General features: G+C 40.8%; 1 protein-coding gene across 5 annotated transcripts in view; it reads right to left on the bottom strand.

Moving 5' to 3' along the window:
* Positions 1-20,093, bottom strand: part of SIN3A (SIN3 transcription regulator family member A) — an 802,206-nt gene that overhangs the window by 71,147 nt on the left and 710,966 nt on the right. For all 5 annotated transcript variants that reach the window (XM_086959309.1, XM_086959306.1, XM_086959307.1 and 2 more), the window contains 2 exons: positions 7,341-7,433; positions 1,004-1,098 (listed from right to left, as the gene is read on the bottom strand). In XM_086959309.1, coding sequence (XP_086815435.1) covers positions 1,004-1,098; positions 7,341-7,433 — 188 coding nt within the window. The remainder of the gene's footprint in view (positions 1-1,003; positions 1,099-7,340; positions 7,434-20,093) is intronic.

Here is a 20,093-nt window from a genome sequence, read left to right as displayed (position 1 = left end):
AAAAAAGCTTATGTATAATTAGTGAGACTTTTTATTTAGCTGTATGAATTTACTAATACTCTAGAATACTGCAGTAATGAGATATTGCATATCTGCATCATCCACAGATACAGGCGATATCCTGGGCTACTTCACAGTTTATAATAAAGGCCTTACAAGCACTGGATCGAGTCAGTTTGTTATCGTATTTAAGGAATGTGAGCAGAACTTGAAAGGGGTTTTCCGTTGTGGAGGACCCAAGGTCGAAAGGAAGTTATAACAAATATCAATATGTCACAGGATCTTCAAAATGTCATTTTAATACCAATGTAGGCTCAGCTGCACATTAAAGCTTTTAAGTATAAATGTTAAATTGCCTCAGGGTGAGGAAAAAAATATTAGGGATCCAAAGGCTGAAAAATATTGTGAAGTAGAGGCCAACAGGTTTTGGGCTTCCAGTTTATTTTCAGGATCTTCTTTACATTCTTCAAAAACTCACTTGAACCTATCACAATGCCAAGCTCATACATAGATGCATATTTCAGAATAGATATTGCAAAGTGATTTTTTATGCAGGGCAGACTTTCAGCTACATACATTTTAGTACCCACTTTCATGTGTGTGTGCAGGGCTCAGGACCATTTCTGAGAAAGGCTGGTAGGATTGTTATCACATGTAATGAATTCTGGAAATGTAGCATGGGGGAAAATGTTACGAGATTCCACAATATCTAAACACTTTTTGATGCATGTTCTGTAAAACTCTGCTTAGTGAGTGTGCGAGCATACAGCCCGTTTTGTAAGTTTGTGGACATTTCATTAGCTTCCACTAGAGTACTGGTAAGTGAACAAAAAGTACTTGTAGATCAGATGGCGAATGTTTTTCACACCGGATTATAATTTGTTTAAAAAAAAAAATCACAATTTCAAAGTCTTTCGTCTTTTGCCCGCCCTTTATGCATAGAATATTACAGTTCCCGACATGATTCATCCCTTCTTAAATGGGATGTAAACAAATAACTCACCTGGGTAAAAACACTGGCTTCTGGGCTAGATGTTCCCGTAGTTCAGGGGAGGTCGAATCAGAGTTTCCATATCGCTCCACGTAGTCAGACCAGCGCTGAAATCACGCACAGAGCAAAAGGTGGTTACCAGAGGGGTCAATATCCAACCCAAAAATTAAGTCTGCCTTGGACCCAGCAGATTATTGCCAGGTTCTACACAATAGCCATTTGAAATTGGTAGATGGGGAACTTCTGTTTGAGATCAGAGGGACATTTTCCAACATCAGCATTTACACCTCTTGTTCCAAATATAAAACCTTCCAAAGTTTGCTCTTGCCACTTATGTATTTAATACCCTCACCTTGTATCAAATCATGACCTTATGAGAAAAAAAACTGTTGTGTTTCTCGTCCCTTCCAAGTGGAATCTCAACAGATTAGGAACAAATCCTCCTGAGGCCCACTCCAGGGATACAGTAGGAATGTGCCCATAGATTAAGCTCAACGCTGCCCAACATAACAGTACCTTACTCGCTCTGTACTCAGTCCTGGGACTCCTTTCCTTCATCATATGGGATATCCTTACCAAGACAGTGAAGAGAATAAAGATGTGAAAGCTCGTTAAATTTCTCTAAAAAAAAAAAAGACAAAGTGCATCTGCGACCATAACCACGCAAAAGCCCTCACCTTACCAGTGGGTAAGCCTTACCCCTCACTCTACCAGGAAGAACTGACTTGAGACGAATGCAGAGGGCAGGTTGTGTGAAGCAAGTTAGGTAAAAGATTAAGAGCACAGAAATCTCCAGTAACAAATGTTTACTTTAACTTTCTCAGCTCCTTTCTTTGATGCATTAAAAAGTGCTACTCAACAGGACAAGACTAAGGCAGCTCAATGATTCATACAAACAAGCATTGGATAATATGAGAATTTGCTCTGTAGAAGGTGTACAAGACACCAATAAAAAAAAGAAGGGTAACAGAACTTGCTGCCTTGCAAATAACTTCAAAAGGAAAATGCCACTGAAAAGCAAATGTCAACTCAGCCAAGAGGGAGCAGTAAACTATATATTAAAAGAACGTCTGCACGTAGAGACATACTTTGCATGCTCCAGGATCAACTAGAGGGGGTTTTCAGTGACAGATCTACATCAAATGAGGTTAAAAATTATATGTGGTGAAGGGTTTCCAGGAAGCCCAATGATGACTTTCTTCTGAAAGGCAAAAAAATACCATCAAGACAGTAGAAACCAAGCAGGCGGTAAGCTGATCAATAAAGGGAAAAGGTGGAAAAACTGCCAAACCCTGCTGAGCAAAAATGTATTTGCTGAAACAAACGTTCCCACCAGACCATTATATGCCTTAAAAATAAATCTTATTCTGACTCACAGAAGTGATTAGGTAACCTGAATAGTAAGAGCATCTATGGTAATTGTCAATCACATTTGGATCCATTGGAACTAGGGAAAGAAAGGTTTAACACATTATGCTAATTCAATTTAGTAAGGGATCGCCCAAGAGATACATGCGTCATGTCATGTCCTCCCTAAAGTCTAATAGATTGCCACAGTAGTAGAACAGACATCACACCCAAAGAGCATACAAAAGTCTGCTCCACATATGCAGTTGGAGGAATCCTGATATGGGAGTAGCAGAAAGGGGTCCCACATTAGGCAGGTCTAAAACACTTGTGCACTGCTGTTTTACACAGCAAAACAGTGGGCCAAGCTCTGCCTTTTACTGCAGAGCACCGGGGAGTTGCCTTTAAGGAGCAGCATTCTTGCCATGAACAGAAGGGAAGATGACCCCGAGGGAGAAAACTGCTTTGGATTGTTGCAGTTGCCGGTCTTCCGGGGGCAGTTTTATGGCTCTGCATGGTCCAAATGTGGCATAACAGTCCAAGACTAACAATCAAAGACCAGTAACAAAACCAGCTTCAGATGATGAAAATGTATCACAACCAGGTGGTAAAGTTTGTTTATCCTCCAAAGGGGATATTACAGGTGGGAAATGTAGATCAGGTAGCAGAAGGTCCTTCTGGAGCACAAAGCTGAGTAAGAGAAGTATTTTTCAAACACATAGTTTGGCCAAAGTAATATTCTAGTCATTGGAACACATAAGGACTGATATTTCAAGTGTGTACTCTGTCACAGGTCTGCTGTTGGATAATGTTTGACATTACTTACTTTAACATTTAAAGAGGCATTTGAGTAGTTCTGCAGCGTAAAGGGATGCCAAATAATGTTGGTTATGTCCAAGAGAGGGATTCACCACTTAAACCTCATTTAACTAAAGTAGATATAGGGACAGCTGTCACTGCACTTTAGGCAATTTACAGAATCAACTCAATCAACTACTGATCCAAGTACAGATTTGGGTCCTTCTCAAGTGAACTGACACTGCTTATATAAAGGCTTTTGGCAGATATACACCAAATTTTAGGACGTTTAAAAATTTGTAGTAAACTGTTGGAGAAATGTCAATAGCTATATATTCATAGAAATAAACGTTGGCTAAACAGGATTGAAATGACCAGGACATATGCTATATTACAGAGGAAACAGGAGTCACTCCACCTTCAAAAGGATGCAGAGTAAGGGTGTAAATATTGGCTAGACAAAAATATTACAACACAGGTGGTCAAGGGAGTCTGACTCTCTGCATTGCTACAGACAAATATTTTTGGTCCAGTGGAGGAAAAGAACTATCCCCACCCACAATGAATTGGTGATCTTTAATGAAGACTTCCAAAGTAAGGGGAACTCTGTTCAGTTTGGTGGCCTAAGCAAACTAGGAACATGAGGGAGTAGAAGTGGGCACATGAAGGGCATTAACTAGGCTGGAATTCTCCGGTGGAGTGCATGCCTACACTAGTTGTGCATTTCAGAGGCATACATAACTAATCATATGTCAATGTATAAGCTAATAGTATGTCAATTTATAAAACAGTTCATGAGCCTGGCTTGTTTCAGACTAGTTCAGTACTTTTCAAGTAATACATCATATGGGTGCTTATTTATTTGCTAAGCTAGCTAGCACTAGATCCCCTGTCTAAAAGGGGTACTTAGGTACCTTGAATCACAAGCTGTTTATTGCACTACCTGCCTAACAATGCCGGGTGCTATGTTTTCCTCCTCCCATGTATTAGTAATTGACTGTCTGGAGCAGGGAAGAACAAGTTCCTTTCTACTCACTCATCCCCATTATGCACTCACTTTCTTGAGCAAGTTTTTAGCAACAGCCAAGTGTGGCACTGACATCTGAGACACAGAGATGAGACCTTGTAAGGAGGTAGCTGAAGTTGCTTTGGATAGGCCCTGAAATAGAACTAGTCTACCTGTTACGTGGCAAACAACTGACTGGCAACCAGCCCCAAAACTTCTGAGGTACCAACAAAACAACCAAGCCCTTGTGGTATACCGTATAGTGGCTAAACCCACATGGGGTAGAATTTCGAGTACTTGTGGGCATGTGAGTTTCAGAGGTAGCCCCTCCTTAGTTAATATACAACACAGCACTCATTTGTTCTACGATACTCCAGGAGCCCTGCATGGTACTCACTGGGGACAATCTGAATGGAGACAGTGAATCTATGTTAGAAGGCCTGCAAGAGCAGTAAGCCCTCAGACTCAAGTCTCATTCTACCCCCAGGCAAGGGTCAGCATAAGGAAAAATTTCCGATGGGTGCACATGATTTCTTACTCTTTTATGTTTCTTGTCCATGTCAATACGAACGTTGTGCAAGCATAAATCTGAAAGAAATGTTATTACTGTCAAAAGTGTTGGAAGCTGTACAAAATGAGAGTTGAAGTTGATTCATGGGAAAGGTTGAAACGTGGCCCAGTTTTTAGAAGTACATCCCATTTTGGTGATGTAAGAGAAGGATAGGAGGGCCTTGCATGAATAGGAATTCAGTTTTAAAAATTGCTTTACAAAGTCTTAAGTCTCTTTCCCTAATTACGGAAGGAAATCCCATACACTGAAGGAAGGGGGGCTGAGGACATAGTATCTGTCTGTACATAAATTCAGAGACATTATAACATGTGCCACCCCTTCTTCCATCATGCATTTTGAATAACTGAAAATAAACATTTTAAAACATGCAATAAGCATCCCTACAAACTATTCATGGTCACTTTCCAATCTAAATTAGCAGGGAAAAAGTCCAACAGTCTGCCTTCAGAAGCCAGGAAGCAAGCAGAGATGCAAACCTGTAAACATTTTACAAATACACATTTTCTTACCATTTATTTTAATAGCAATTAAAGGTTTAGCAAAATGGCAGCAATTCCAAGAACTTCACTATGCGCCAGAGCACCGCCAGATAATTGGAGCTACTTACCCCAAAGAGACATTTAACATTCAGTGGTAAATTCTACACTTTTGTCAAGCAGGCAAAGCAAGGAGGAGTGTGAAGGCATAATAGTTTAAAAGGCATTCTTATTGGTTTTAAACAGACAAATAACTTTATAACCCACTTTTTAAAAGCTGAAAAGCAGGGTCCCATCGTCACTACTATGTTTTGACCAATATGCCATTTCACTCCCGGCAACCAGTGAGGTTACAAAAAAGGACCTTATATTTTATATGTTAATAATTTATTAATTTTCTGCAGAAGGCAGTGCAAGTGTTTTTTCGTCCACCTTAACTAAGCACTATTCTAACTTTGCGAATCACCCTGATAAACTCTACCTTCTACTAACCAATTACAATAAGACAAAACAAAGAAGGCAGAGACAGGAAAGGCAAACGGGGAAAAATAAAGGCAGAATAGAGTAGTGTGATGTTAAAAGGCTGAAAACCTCTTTAAAATCTATAACTAATTAAGATGAATTACGAAGGTCGGCAGCAAAAGACAAGGCAACAGACGATGTGCAACAGCCTGTAGTGAGCATTCAAAAGTTGTCTATCATCAAACACAGCCCTATGGTTTGTCTTTGGAAGATTACTGATCATTGGTACATAGACAATCGGTATGCAACTTTTTCATTTGTTAAGGCCGTGCCACTGAAACAGGTTATTTGTATACCATTCATTCATTACAAAAGATAACCCTTTTTAACAATGTGCCCATGCACACTAGCCTTTCAATGTCCCTAGAATCATTGACAGAACTTTCTTTATTGATAAAGGGCACTTTTCTTGTTTGCATAGCCTTTCATAAAAAACATCCTGCCACAACGATATTTACCCCCAGCAAACACGTTCCAACATATTTCAACTTTGAGAAAGTGGCAGCTACACAAAACTGGGTTCTCAGTAAAAACAAAAAAAAAACCACGTTCTTGCAATATATCGACAACATGTATTTTTTTCAAAATTCCTATTAAAAGGACAAAAATAACGTTTTAGTACTTTTTACAAAAAGGAAACCAGAATTTTTCTCCTACTTCCTTATAAACAAGTCTTACTGGAATGGTTACACAGTTTCTATTTTCTGCCTTGTTTGTACCTACACACAGCGCACAGTCAAAGGAAATGAATGGATAGTGGTGTTCTAGTGTTGAGGGGGCATATCATTAGTAAAAAACACAATTCCTTTTAAATCTCAAAAATATGGTGGAAGATTCTCTATTCGTCCAATTCAAAAGGCGATGCATGATCCTTTTTTAATTTTTGCTGATGTTTGGGCATACACGGGCTCATCGTTACATTCAAGTTTATTCTATTCAGCTTTGACAATTCGGCCCTAAAAGAATCAATCTAGTCGTTGAAAATATCAAAACCAAAGCCACATTGACCAACTCAATCATATTAAAAGGGATGAAAAGGATAGAGTGTAGAAGAAGTTGGTACATAGGAGTGCCTGAAAGGGCAAGTGGGAGTAGCAATTATCTGATTATATGCAGAATTAAAGAATGATAAAGAAACAGTGGGGAGAGACTGGTAAACAGATGATAAAGAAGGAAAGCTGATTTACAATACAATGGAGAGGAAAACAAACTGGAAAAGGAAATGAAAAAAAAATTCTGACACCTAGAAATAAGAAAAGGAACAAAGGAAAAAAATCACTATACTCACTGTAGATCGTTAAAACTTTTTATTTTTATATTACAAGTTTTTTTCTTGATTGTAACAAACCACATGGATAACAAAAATGCACATCGATTTGGCCTATGAACAAGTTTGACTGGACAATGAGACCATCGCTGGAAGGAAGTTAATTGCACATTTCAGTGTTTGTGTATTCCCAGCCTGATTTTCTTAAGTATTTACAGTTAGAAATTGTCCCTAAAAAAAATAAATAAAAAACACCAAAAAGTCAGATTTCCACCCTGAATGGCCCGCTGTGAGCAAGGTTTCCAAGAGCGTCCTGTGCAGCATGAGCTGCACTGAGACTCTCACGTGAGAGCCGCTCTTACCTCCGCCTCAACAGGGTCATCTGAATTCTCCTCCTCTGTGTCCAGCAGCTCAATAGTTAGGACAACCTGGCCTCGACTCTGGTTGAATATAAGCTGCAAAAAGAGAACATTTATTCAGAGGAAAGGTCGTAACAAACCAAAAGATTTGCATAGATTGATAACATCAGCTATATTCTGTCTGTTTCAGCCAATGAATAGGTAGATCATGAAGTCTGTTATTTTATTGGCATCTCTTAGAATGATGGTTGAAGAACAAGTTACCTACCTTTGGTAACGCATTATTGGGTAGAGGCTGTATCTAGCCGCAGAGTCCTTACCTCAGAATTATCCCCAGGATCAGATTGGATCTGGAAACTTTTCGTGAGCAATACCACTGCACGCATGTCAGTGGCATAGTTCAGCTCTCTGTGGTGTCGTCGGCTGTGCCAGAAATGACGTGCATGGTGCCTATTTAGGTGTAACCCCAGCACGCTGTGCTCAGTAGCTTTTCGTGACTGTCCAAACACGGACCACTGGTGTGTAAAACTTGGGCCCTGAAAGGGGAAAGCCCTGACCTTTAGAAATCCATTTGCAGAGTGAGGACAATGGATGTGTGAGTAAGGAATCTGCTGCTTGATAAGGTCTCTACCAGATAAGGCATTACCGAAAGAAAGTAAGCTGTTAATCTGATAAGAGACTTCTAGACGCAGATTACGTACCTTAGAATCGATACCCAAGCAATACCTATAGAAGGTGGGTTTGTACGACTGTTTCACACTACAAAGCCCTGTAGGACCGGACGAGCAAAGTGAAGGGCTCGCACAATCCACTTGCCCGCTCGCAAAATCCACTTGCATTTAAGAGATAGATTTAATTAGGACGAGCTATTTTTAGGTCCGAGTAGAAGACATACTGACTTTTGACCGCTGTCTCCGAAAGCAGAGCAAATGTGACAAGATAGCAATAAAAATGCCTTTAAATCTTGTCAACTTGTCACATTTGCTCGGCTTTTAGTGACCGAGGTCAAGTGTTTTACAGTCAGGTTGAGTAGATTTTTTAAGTGACTAAACCTGCAGGTCTAGTAAAAATTTTTGGATTTTTCGAGAACTGAAGTGACTGGCAAAAGTGCTGACATTGCCCGTTCTAGGCGGTGGCAAACTTATTTAACCAAGGCACTCCCTACTGCTGCAAGACAGCTTGCACCACCACCTTCGGATGAAGATGTCATTCCAGATTCGCTAGGCATCTTTGGCTGAGTTCATCTGTCCCGGTGTTCAAATAGCCTGCCACGTGTTGAACGACCAGGGACATGCCCCGATATTCCAGCCATATCCGGAGGAGCAGAAGTTCTTGACAGAGGCTCCACAACCCCACCTCTATTGTTGCAGTACCACATGGCGGTGGGCAGTCCGTGAACACCAGCACTAGCCTTCCCTTGATGGAGGTTAGAAAGGCTTTCAAAGCCAGCTGAATCAACTGGAGCTACTGAAGGTTGATGAGTCTGTAGTTCGCCGGAGGCCTTGTATTTACTTCTCTGCCAGATGGCTGCCTCATCCCAGAAGTGACGTATCTGTCACTACTTTCAGATCTTGTTAGGGAAGGGAGAGGCGTCTGTTGCTGACCCAATCGAAGTACGCTAACCACCACTGCAGATATTTTACAGTTACCTCTGAGATCTGGACCATGACAGAGATTCCCCTGATGCTGCGCCCAATTAAAATTCTGGTCCCACTGCAGAGTTTGCATATGCCAGCAGGCATATGTCACAATGGCGTATTTTCATGTTGGCGAGACAGTTTCGGAGTTAAGTGAGCAATTTAACATGTCTTTCAGCATGGCAATTAATGCTTACCTCCTTTTAGCATAATGTCTGCGGAAAGATTTAAGAATCTTTTCTGTGTCTTTATGCGCGATTTCTGGAAATGTGTTTAATTTTCAATGCTGTGACTGGAGAACTTAAAGGCTACTTCATCCCCTCTCAGAGTGTGGATGATGCCATTTACTTTCTCCAGAAAGAAACTGGCCAGCATATTACATTGTTACTTTGATGGACAAGGAAAAGGAGAAGGGGGCTGATGGCACTGTTTTATTATTAGCATGTTTCATCAGCCTGCTTACCAGATTGAACAGTTCTTTAGAGGAGTTAGCTGCATCATTAATTTCCAAAGAAAAATAATTGGCTCTAGCTTTTCTCCTGGCATAGTATTGTTTTACTTCTTTCTTATAGTTTTCCTATTCACTTCTAATTTTTCCCTTACCATTTCTAGGTTGTTTTATTCTTTTTTATTCATTCATTTAATCTTTATTTCGATCAATTACAACCATAAAAGAGACAATTTAAAAAAAAACACATTTCATTTTTTGTTACAATTTCTCCTTTCCGCTTTACGTAAAATCAAAAGATGTGGGACACAAAGAGAAAAAAGGTGGCAGATACGATTGTGCATTTTTATACTCCGCCTCAACACGCCATAAAACTAATTCTAATTCATAAATACATGTTTTTTAAAAAAGATTCTAAAAAGCTTGGCATCCTTCAAAAGCTTAAAATCACACAATTTTTCACAGTAAGCGACGGTTGAGTCTCGCATGGATTTTACCCCAATTGGAAAGTGCAAATGCATTTCTTTTCAGCTTGTTATTATAGACCAGGACAAATAGGTTTTCCCTAAAACTTTAGCCCCCTTCGCTTCCTTATCAAGAATACATTGAATAGGAACCTACTTACAGAAAAAACTATAGTTTGTGAGGACTCGGTTCTTAAAATGCGCTCAGCATCACTACAGCTTCTAATACCTAAATACCTACAAAGTGGTTTGAGCCAACGTTTCCTAGCGGAATTATATGCTGCACAAAAGAATAGCATATGAACATCATTTTCCTTCACTACTTCTGCACATAGGGACACAAATCACTTCTTTTGCCCCCCCCCCCCCTATTTCCGGTCCAACTGGATACATTAGCACCTATTTGTTAAATTCCCTCGTCCAGAAAGGACTCTAGACGAGCAACATCTTTAAAAGCTAAGAACCTCACAGTTAAGGGCCCAACAGTCGAGCTATGTAACAGACTTTTCGCTATATGGGCCCAATATGTCACTTTTTTTTTTTTTTTTTTTTTTTTTTTTTTACAGAGTGCCGTTAGCTGCTGGGGATCCTCCCAATAGTGGGATAGGCCTAACCTTTGCATCCACGCCATAACCTGTTTTAACCACGGAATATCTTTACATCGTTTTATTTTTATAATTTCCTCCAGGCCTACTTTATAGTGAATAAGTTCTGGGGTCGACCAAATCCTGATCCAAAATAATAATGGTCTTAATGCTGCATAATGATCTGTGCGTTTTATATTCAGATCCATAGATACTGGCAACAATGGTGTCCTATTTGGAAGTTTTAATAGCTGCCTATAAAAAAAATTTTTCTTCCCGCTCAAAGTTCTTTTTACAATGGGATCCCCAGATCTCTGCCCCATAGAGCGCTGCTGATTGGGCTTTAGATTTGTATATTTCCAATGCAGGTGAAACAGCCTTAGATGTACTGGCCTCATGCTTTTTTAATATAGGTATCGAATTCATGAGCAGCATTATCCTGCTCTTTTCAATTTGTCCTTTCAAAGTCATTTTGCTGTCCAGGGTAATTCCTAAATAATTAAAACTTTCAACATACCCCAATAATTGGTTGTTTAAAACAAGATTCTTTTTGAATGACTTATGAGGGTTTAGAGACAAGTATTTAGTCTTACTGGAGTTCATTGCAAGCTCCTTCTGTAAACAGTAACTGTTAAAAGCATCCACTAGGCATTGGAGTCCCTTGGGGTTTTGCAAAATTAAAAGGGTATCGTCAGCGAATAAAAAAGCTGATACAACTTCACCCCAAGGTGGGGAGAATCATGCTTACAATCTAATAAGAACTTGGGGATATCGTTTACATACAGTGAGAAAAGGGTTGGTGCCAATACGCACCCCTGTCTTACTCCTCTTTTCACTGGGATTGGTTTAGTTAATTCTCCCCTTGGTCCCCATCTTACCGTAGTAAAGTTTTCTGTATGTAGCCTGATTAGTTGCTTAAGTAATTCTGGTGGTACCCCGATTTTCTTTAGTGTGTCCCACAACTGGGAACGGGGGACCAAATCAAAGGCAGCCCGTAAATCTATAAAAGCAATGTATAGGCTGCCCTTCCTAAAAATAATATACTTCCAATAAATACACATAAACCTAAACACTTGATCAATAGTACTTGTTTTTGGTCTAAACCCTGCTTGATACTTTGATAAAATATCCACCTCATCCATCCATTCTAGTAATCTATTTAAAATATGCCTTGCGTAAACTTTCTGTAAGATATCTATTAAAGGTATTGGGCGGTAGTTAGCCGAATCGTGGCGATTGCCCTTTTTAAAAATTGTCACAATCTCTGCCCCTTTCCGCGTGTCAGGAATTGGTGTCCCAGCAACTATTGAGTTACATAAAAAATGAACATAGGGGCTCCAAACTTCTAAATCATGCTTTAATAGATCTCCTGGGATCTTATCGGGGCCAGGTGCCTTCCCTGATTTAATGGCCAATATTGCCTTTTTGGTCTCCTCTAAGCTAAAGTGCAAATCAGTATCCATTAATTCTTCTTCTAATTCTTTTCTTATAACACGTGCACCCCACTACTATCAAGGTACAGGTTGGTAAAGTGGTCTACCCATGTTTTCTCATCTAGGAAAGATCTTTATTACTTTTCCCAGTCATATTGCCCTTCGCAATTAGGCTCCAGAAAGCAACCTGGTCTTTAGATTTTGCGGCAATGATTAAGTCCGACCATATGTCGTTGTCCCAGATTTTTTTTTGCTTCAAATAATATCCTTTTATAATTTTGCCTACTCACACTGATTTCTAGGGGACTCTTGTTTTTAATTGCCTGTATAAGAGTCATCTTTGCTATTCTACAATCCTTATTGTACCAAGGATCAGCTGTCTCAAATTGCTTCCTACATCCTCCATATTACTCTTTATACAGCTTACTCAACAACGGGAGGAGAGCTTCTACCAATACACTATCTTCTCCTTCTCTTAGTTCTTGGAGTGAGCTGACAATGTCCGAAAAAGTTTTATAGATATTTATCATTATCGCATCTTTAGCTAAGATATAAGGCTATTTCAGGGCTCGCCTGTTATTGCTTATTTGTAGCTCTCCAGCTGGTAGGTTAATCCCTTCTGCCCCTGCTCTAATGGGCTTGAAGAGGTAAGATTCTATTGTCAGTTCTAGAGGATAGTGGGCGCTCCCCAGTCTCTGTAAAACCCTTAAATCTATGGCGATATGCCATAGATTAATAGAAATCATAATATATTCTAACTGGCTGCATGAATTACCTCTACAAAATGTAAATGCTCCAGGTCTATCGGAAGGTAGGCGCCCATTACACGCCCGCAATTCATGTCCCACCGTAAGTTTTAAAATTTGAGCTGCTGCGACCGTTCATTTTACCTCTCTACTGTTATCTAAGCTGGGAATTTTGTAAGCCATATCTTGGTCTTCAAAAACATCACATATTCCTGCCATAGGTTCGTATTTACAATTGAAGTCCCCACCACAAATTACACTTGATGCAGGCTCTATTGTATCTAGGAAGGAGTAGAGTTGTTCTATTACTAGCGATTCCTTACAACTACTATTCGGTCTATTATAGATATTAAGTAGATATATAGTCCTATTGTCTTGTGTTATTATTTTTACTCCCTGAATATCTGGGGATTTAATATGTAGAGGGGTTATATCTACTTCTAGAGTAATGCTTATCCATATAACCAAACCTCCAGATGGCCTGCCTCTACCACACTGACTAGCATTTACACTATAAGTTTTATATCCCAATCTCTGCAGAGGTTCTAATGACCTAGTCTCCTGTAGTAGTATTACATCATTCTGGTCTATATATTCGCTCCATAGCCCATAACTAGATTCTTTGTGAGACCTGCAATATTCCAGGAAATTAACTTTATTTCTGAACACATGAATCCTCCCCTAGCTGCCCCCACTGATTGGATATCCATGTTTAATGGTTCTTTGTTGGCAGTCACAGACTCTATTTGTTGGTTCGGTCTTAATAACTCTCCTGCCAGGCCTACCTCTAGTTCGACCTCCCCATCTAATTTATTTGTCCCAAGTACTCCCAATGTTATCCCTACCTCGTTTTTATTCTGTATTCCATTGGGACATTTTACACTTTGTCCTACCTGTTCACTACGACTATTAAGTCAATCCAAGTCATCTAGTGAGGACAACTCCGAAAACCTATTGAACAAAGATATAGGAGGGGCCAACACACCACCACTGCCTCCTTTGGTAAGTTTATAGAAATAACCCAGTGGAAGCGTTTTTATGTCTGTACTCTGTTGTGGAATTACTTCCTGACAATCTGGTATTCTTCTAGCTAATAGCGGACATCTAAAATTTATTACCACGCAATCGCCTCTGAAGTGCTTTGGTGCATCCCCCACCCATCCAACTCTGCGAACCATCAAAATATCATCTGTATTTATGGGATGAAACCGTTTAAATTTTATTAGCCAATTTACTGTTTTATTTCGGAGATTAGTCCATGTTTCCTTTTGTTCTCTTTGTAGCGTTGGAACTCCAGTTCGTACAATTACATATGGGCAAGATGCGGGGGGAGCTGTAATACGTCCTTATTAGGCAATAAGTCAGTCCCCTTGGGACTATATATTACCGAATTTTCAGGATGGCTGCTTATGTTACCAGGGACTGCTAATTTAGGCATGCTGCTAATTGCATCTCCCCGTGTAACCTCACTAGCTACATGACCCTCCTCGTTGTCGGCCTGCTTACTTTCTCCAACACTAGTCCTAGCCAATGGGGTAATGTTAGTAGTCCCTCCCAATCCAGATTTATTTTGTATGTTCTTACTAGCAGAAGTATTTAATTTTCCTCTGCAAGTATCGCTCCTACCATTATTCTCCAATAATTTACTCAGTGGCTCAACCTTGATCTCCATCTGCCTGAAACTCAATCCCATACACTCTTCCTTTTTTGCAATTCTCTCTTTAAGTACATTTTCCAGGGAAATTTTCATTCTGGTCTCGAGTTTCCCGGACATCACTTCAAACCAATTTTGATGTGATTGTTGGCCAAACTCAGTTTGTGTGCTGGTTGATTTCATTAGTGGTGTTTTACTTGCCAGCTCACTTACTACTTTGTTGGTTACAGGCAGCTCCACTATTTTCCTATTTTTAGTATTGCGTGGGGGTGGATTTGGCTTCTTTGTTAACACAGGATCTCGACCCTTATTTTACAAAACTGGTCTTTGTTTGCGTAACCTAGTTGCTAAGGTAGGGCTAGTTACACAATTTATTCTTTTTTAGTTCTTTTAGTGGGGGTGAGAATCCTGGTGCTCTCTCTGTGGGACGAGCAGCGTTTTGTCTTACAAATAGTGCAAGATTGTTTACGGCGTTCTGCATTCATATCTTAAAACTGTTAGATCTGCTTGCTATATCTCCAACCATTTTAGGGATAGAGTTGGTAAGCATGTTCTCCCATAAAGGAAAGAGGTTGAAACATGGGTATCATAGACTGAATATCGTATACTAGCCACTCTAGAGGATAAGCCAAAAACGCAATGTGTCCAGAACCACGCTAAAGGGAGCATTTAAGAGGGAGTCAGGTGTAACGTAGGCATACTGATAGTGAACCCCAGCAATTGCAGAAGGTCTGTAGTAGCCTGGAGGTGGGAGACGACTGCCCAGGGCAAGGACGCCTTCAACAGCCAGTCGCTCATATAGGGAAAAACTGGTACTCTCCTAATCTACGCAGATGAGCTGCAACCACCAGGATCACCTTGTGAAACACCAAAAGGGCGCTGGTAAGGCCAAAGGGAGCACTGCAAACTGAAAGTGCTTGTGGCACACCGTGAATCGCAGGCAACGTTGGTGAGCAGGCAGGTCAGGAATGTGGAAATATGCGTCCTGCAAGTCCAACATTACCCTCCGGTCTCCAGTGTGTAAGAAAGTGGCTCTGTATATACTGGACCAAAGTAAGGTAGAGTGTGCACAGAGTCCACAGTCCCCAGAGGTTTGACAGAGTCTAAAGTTTGATATAACCTTACTCTCTAAAGTGGTAGCTTGGCAAACAGTAAGGCGGAATAAGAGGACAGTGTAAAGCATTTGTAGTACACAGTCAGTCAGCAAATGGTCTCACACACTCAAGAACTGAACTCCAGACCAATGGTTTGTATAAAAATATATAGTTTTATTTTTGAACCAACAATAGGTATCCAAATTTAGTTTCTCAGAATGAGATACTTTAGTTAATTACTTTCCAAATAGGCAATAGACTTTTGAGTACAATAGATACAGTTGTTACAAAAGACAACAATTTCAAACACAATGTGACATTGAGCTCAATGGGAATTTCTAGTTAAATGCAGTTAATTACTTTATGGATTACTTTTCTAACCACAGGACTGGATCCTGGATTCAGGCCTGTGACATCTCCTGTAAACAATTGAGTAAAAGCGTTTTGGTTAGAGTTGTGATTTTTCAAGGAATATTATTGTATTTTCAAAGTTGACACTTAGAAACATTTTCGCATAGAATCACCAATGTTATCCTATGGGAGGAAATTCACTGAGCAGGTAGTCTTAACGTTACTTTTCCTTACTCAGTGTTGTATCCTGGATCCAGCACTGGTGCATCTCCTGTAAACAATTGAAAGAATGCGTTTGTCACACTGGCTATTTTAAAGGAATATTTGTAAGTTTGGAAATTGGACACTTAAAAGATTTTCTGGTGAAAACCAGACAATGGGTTCCTATCGAGGAAAATTGAGTTAACAGTAAATCACAGTTATAATTACTTTTTAGGATCAGTGCTGGGCTGAAAGATACAGCAATGGGATCTCTCCTGATAACAGGTGAATAATTCGGAATTCGTTATTCGGCTGATTTTAGATGAATATTTTAAAGTTTCAAAACTCCACACTTAGAAGAATTTCCACGTGAAACCAGTCAATGATAACCTATGCGAGAAGGAAAATGCTACTTACCAGTATGTATCTGTTCTTGGCATGTAGAGCTGCAGAGTCTCACACTGTGCATTAGATCGCCACCTGGATGATTGCATGTTGTTGTCGTTTTGGAAGAAGTCTTTGTAGTCACGAGATAGGTGACTCCTCCCTTGGACGAGAAAGCTACAAACAGTTGCTTTGTTTTACGAAAGGCTTTGGTCCTATCCATGTAATAGAGAAGAGCTCTTTTTACATCTAGTGTGTGTAGAGCTCTTTCTGCTACAGAGTCTGGGTTTTGAAAAAACACTGGCAACTCTACTGATTGATTTAGATGAAAGGGAGTAATTACTTTAGGAAGGAATTTGGGATTAGTTCGTAGAACCACTTTGTTATGGTGTAATTGTAAAAATGGTTCTTGTATAGTGAAAGCTTGAATCTCACTAACTCTCCTAAGAGAGGTAATAGCAATAAGGAAAGCTGTTTTCCATGTAAGGAATTGCAGTTCACACTTATGTAAAGGTTCAAAGGGGGGCCCAATGAGCCTGGTAAGAACAAGAGGGTGGTAACCTAGGAGGAATGATTCGTTTTAATCCTTCCATTAAAGCTTTGATTGCACGAACTCTAAATAACATATGTTGTCTACTTTGTAGATATGCTGCAAAGATGTAAACGTATAGATGAATATGCTAGATTACATCTTTGTAAATGGAGAAGGTAACAGATCATATTTTGTATGGAAGCATCTAGAGGATCAATTTGATTATTAGTACAGTAAATGGCAAATCTCTTCCATTTTGCAGCATAGCAAGCTCTAGTAGTAAGTCTTCTGGCTTCTTTAATGATATACATACAGTCTGGTGGTAGGTTAAGGTAACCAAACTAAGACTTCAGGAGCCATATCGCCAGATTCAGTTGACTTGGATCTGGAGGTCTCCATGGTTCTGCGTTAGCATGGATGGTGTCAGACACAGTCTTTGGTGTGGAACTAGAGAGAGTTCTAGCAGTGTGGTGAACCATGGTTGGCGTGTCCATGAGGGAGCTACCAGGATCAATTTGAGAGATTGTTGTATGAGCTTGCGTACTACTAGTGGTATTAGCGGGATTGGCGGAAAAGCGTACGCAAATCTGCCTGGCCAGTTCATCCATATCGCATTGCCCTTGGACAGCGGGTGTAGAAACCTGGCGGCGAAGGTTGGGCATTTTGCGTTTTCGTGTGTGGCAAACAGATCTATGTCTGGATGACCCCACTTGTGAAAGAATGGTAGAAGAACTTGCAGATGTAGTTCCCATTCGTGAATCTGTTGTGTGTGTCGACTTAACAGATCTGCTGATTGTGAACTCCTGGAAGGTGTTCTGCAAGCAGATATATCTCTAGTGGAATGGCCCATCTCCAAATGTTCTGTGCAAAGTTGCAGGGAATGTTTGTCTCCTTGTTTTTGATTATAGTACATGGTTGTCATGTTGTCTGTCCAGATCAAGACAGCTTTGTTCTGTACATGTACTTGGAAGGATTTTAGTGCTAGGAATATTGCTAGCAGCTCTAGGTGATTGATGTGAAGCACCTTTTTTTTGAGCGGTCCATTTTCCCTGAGGTGGAGGAGATGGGCTCCCCATCCTGTGAGGGATGCGTCTGTTGTCAGCACTATCTGTGGCACAGGTTCGAAGAACGGCCGCCCTCTGGACAAGTTGTTGGTGTTCCACCACTGCAGAGAGCGATGTGTGCGGCTCTCCACCAACACCAGGTCTGTAAGTTGTCCTTGAGCCTGATTCCACTGATGTGCTAGACATTCCTGCAATGGGCACATTTGCAGTCTTGTATATGGTACAATAAAAATGCAAGATGCAGTCATGCCTATTAGTTGCACGAACACTCTGGCTGGGAGAGTGTGTTGGTTTTGAAACTTTGTGACTAAGGCTTGAATGCTCTGTATCCTGGCTGGACTGGGATAAGCTAGAGCTGTATCGGTGTTTATCGTAGGTATTGATGTACATGAGAGGGCTGGAGATGTGACTTGGTGTAGTTGATTCTAAACCCCAAGTGTGCAGTGTTTGAAATGTGTGTTTGGCACACCGATTGAATGACTTGGCTTTTATGAGCAAATCGTCTGGGAAGACATGGATATGTTGTTTTCTGAGATGTGCTGCTACTACTGCTAGGCACTTTGTAAACACTCGTGGTGCAGTTGTGACCCCGAATGGAAGGACTTTGAACTGATAGTGTTGTCCTTCTAGTACAAATCTGAGATACTTCCTGTGAGAAGGATGTATGGGAATGTGGAAGTAGGCGTCCTTAAGGTCTAGAGTGGTTAGGCAATCGCCTTGTTGCAACAATTGGAGCACTTGTTGTAAAGTGATCATGTGAAAATGATCTGAGTGTATATACCGATTAAGAGGCCTTAGGTCTAGAATTGGTCTTAGTGTTCGGTCCTTTTTAGGTATTAGGAAATACAGTGAGCAAACCCCTGTTCCTTGATGTTGCAACGGAACTAGCTCTATTGCATCTTTTTACAGCAATGAGAGAACTTCTTGGTGGAGCAGCGTTAGATGTTCTGTGGACATTGGACGCTGTCTGGGTGGTATATGTGGAGGGGTAGCTGTGAGGTCTAGGCAGTAACAAAACTAGATAATTTGACTTACCCACCTGTCTGCTGTGATAGAATTCCAGACAGGTAGGAACTGTTTTAGTCTGCCCCTTACAGGAGTGGAATACTGTTGGGGGAGCAGAAAAAAGTCACTGTTTAGTGTTGGGAGAGGGTCGATTATTGTTATTTCCTCGTCCTCCTCCCTTGTTGTTGCCTCTGTAGCCTCCTTTAAAGTATCCTCTATTAGAGGATGTTTGTGTACTGGCTTTAAAGGAATCTGAATTGTCTGCTCCAGCTTGTTTGGAGCCTCCTCTGTAGAAGGCTCACTATGCCACTGGATTCAAGCAAGCCGGGCTGAAGACGGCTGGAGTGCCAGAAACCGGTCCTCGGAAGCTTGTTTCCGGTCCAGGGAAGACAAGGCTTGGTAGTTCGGGCTGCACTGTTCCCATGAGGCACAGGGTCAGACTGATTTGAATATAGCCAGGTCTGAACTGGGGTGGCAGAGTGGGCTAAAGAACGGTGATGGATTAAACCCAGATCTTTTGACTGGGTGCGAGTGTTTGATTGATTCAGATGCTCCGTCCATCACCACCCACTTTTTTACCGCTTTTGGCCGCCATAAGTGTGGCAGGGTATGCTCAGACGTGAGTCCCTTGCTCATTTTGCCACTGGATTCAAGCAAGCCGGGCTGAAGACGGCTGGAATGCAAGAAACCGGTCCTCGGAAGCTTGTTTCCGGTCCAGGGAAGACATGGCTTGGCAGTTCGGGCTGCACTGTTCCCATGAGGCACAGAGTCAGACTGATTTGAATATAGCCATGTCTGAACTGGGGTGGCAGAGTGGGCTAAAGAACTGTGATGGATTAGACCCAGATCTTTTGACTGGGTGTGAGTGTTTGATTGATTCAGATGCTCCGTCCATCACCACTCCCTTATTTACCTCCTCTGTAGAAGGAGCAACGAAAAGAGCCTCGTGCTTGGGTGGACTGCAGAGCTCCCATAGACTTCGCTGTGTCAGTGTCTTTATTCACTTTTTTCAAATGCTGTGTACCTCTGGACCAAACAAATGTTGGTTGAATGGTTGATTTAAGATAGTAGTTTGCACTTCTTGCTTAAATCCTGAAATGCGTAGCCAAGCTTGCTGTCTAAGGAGGAAACTGGTGTTTATTGCTGTAGATGCAGTGTT

Source organism: Lissotriton vulgaris, chromosome 2_2 (assembly GCF_964263255.1).
Source record: "Lissotriton vulgaris chromosome 2_2, aLisVul1.2, whole genome shotgun sequence".
Taxonomy (NCBI): domain Eukaryota; kingdom Metazoa; phylum Chordata; class Amphibia; order Caudata; family Salamandridae; genus Lissotriton; species Lissotriton vulgaris.
Note: the sequence above shows the minus strand (reverse complement) of the source record. Positions and strands in the feature narration are given on the sequence as shown.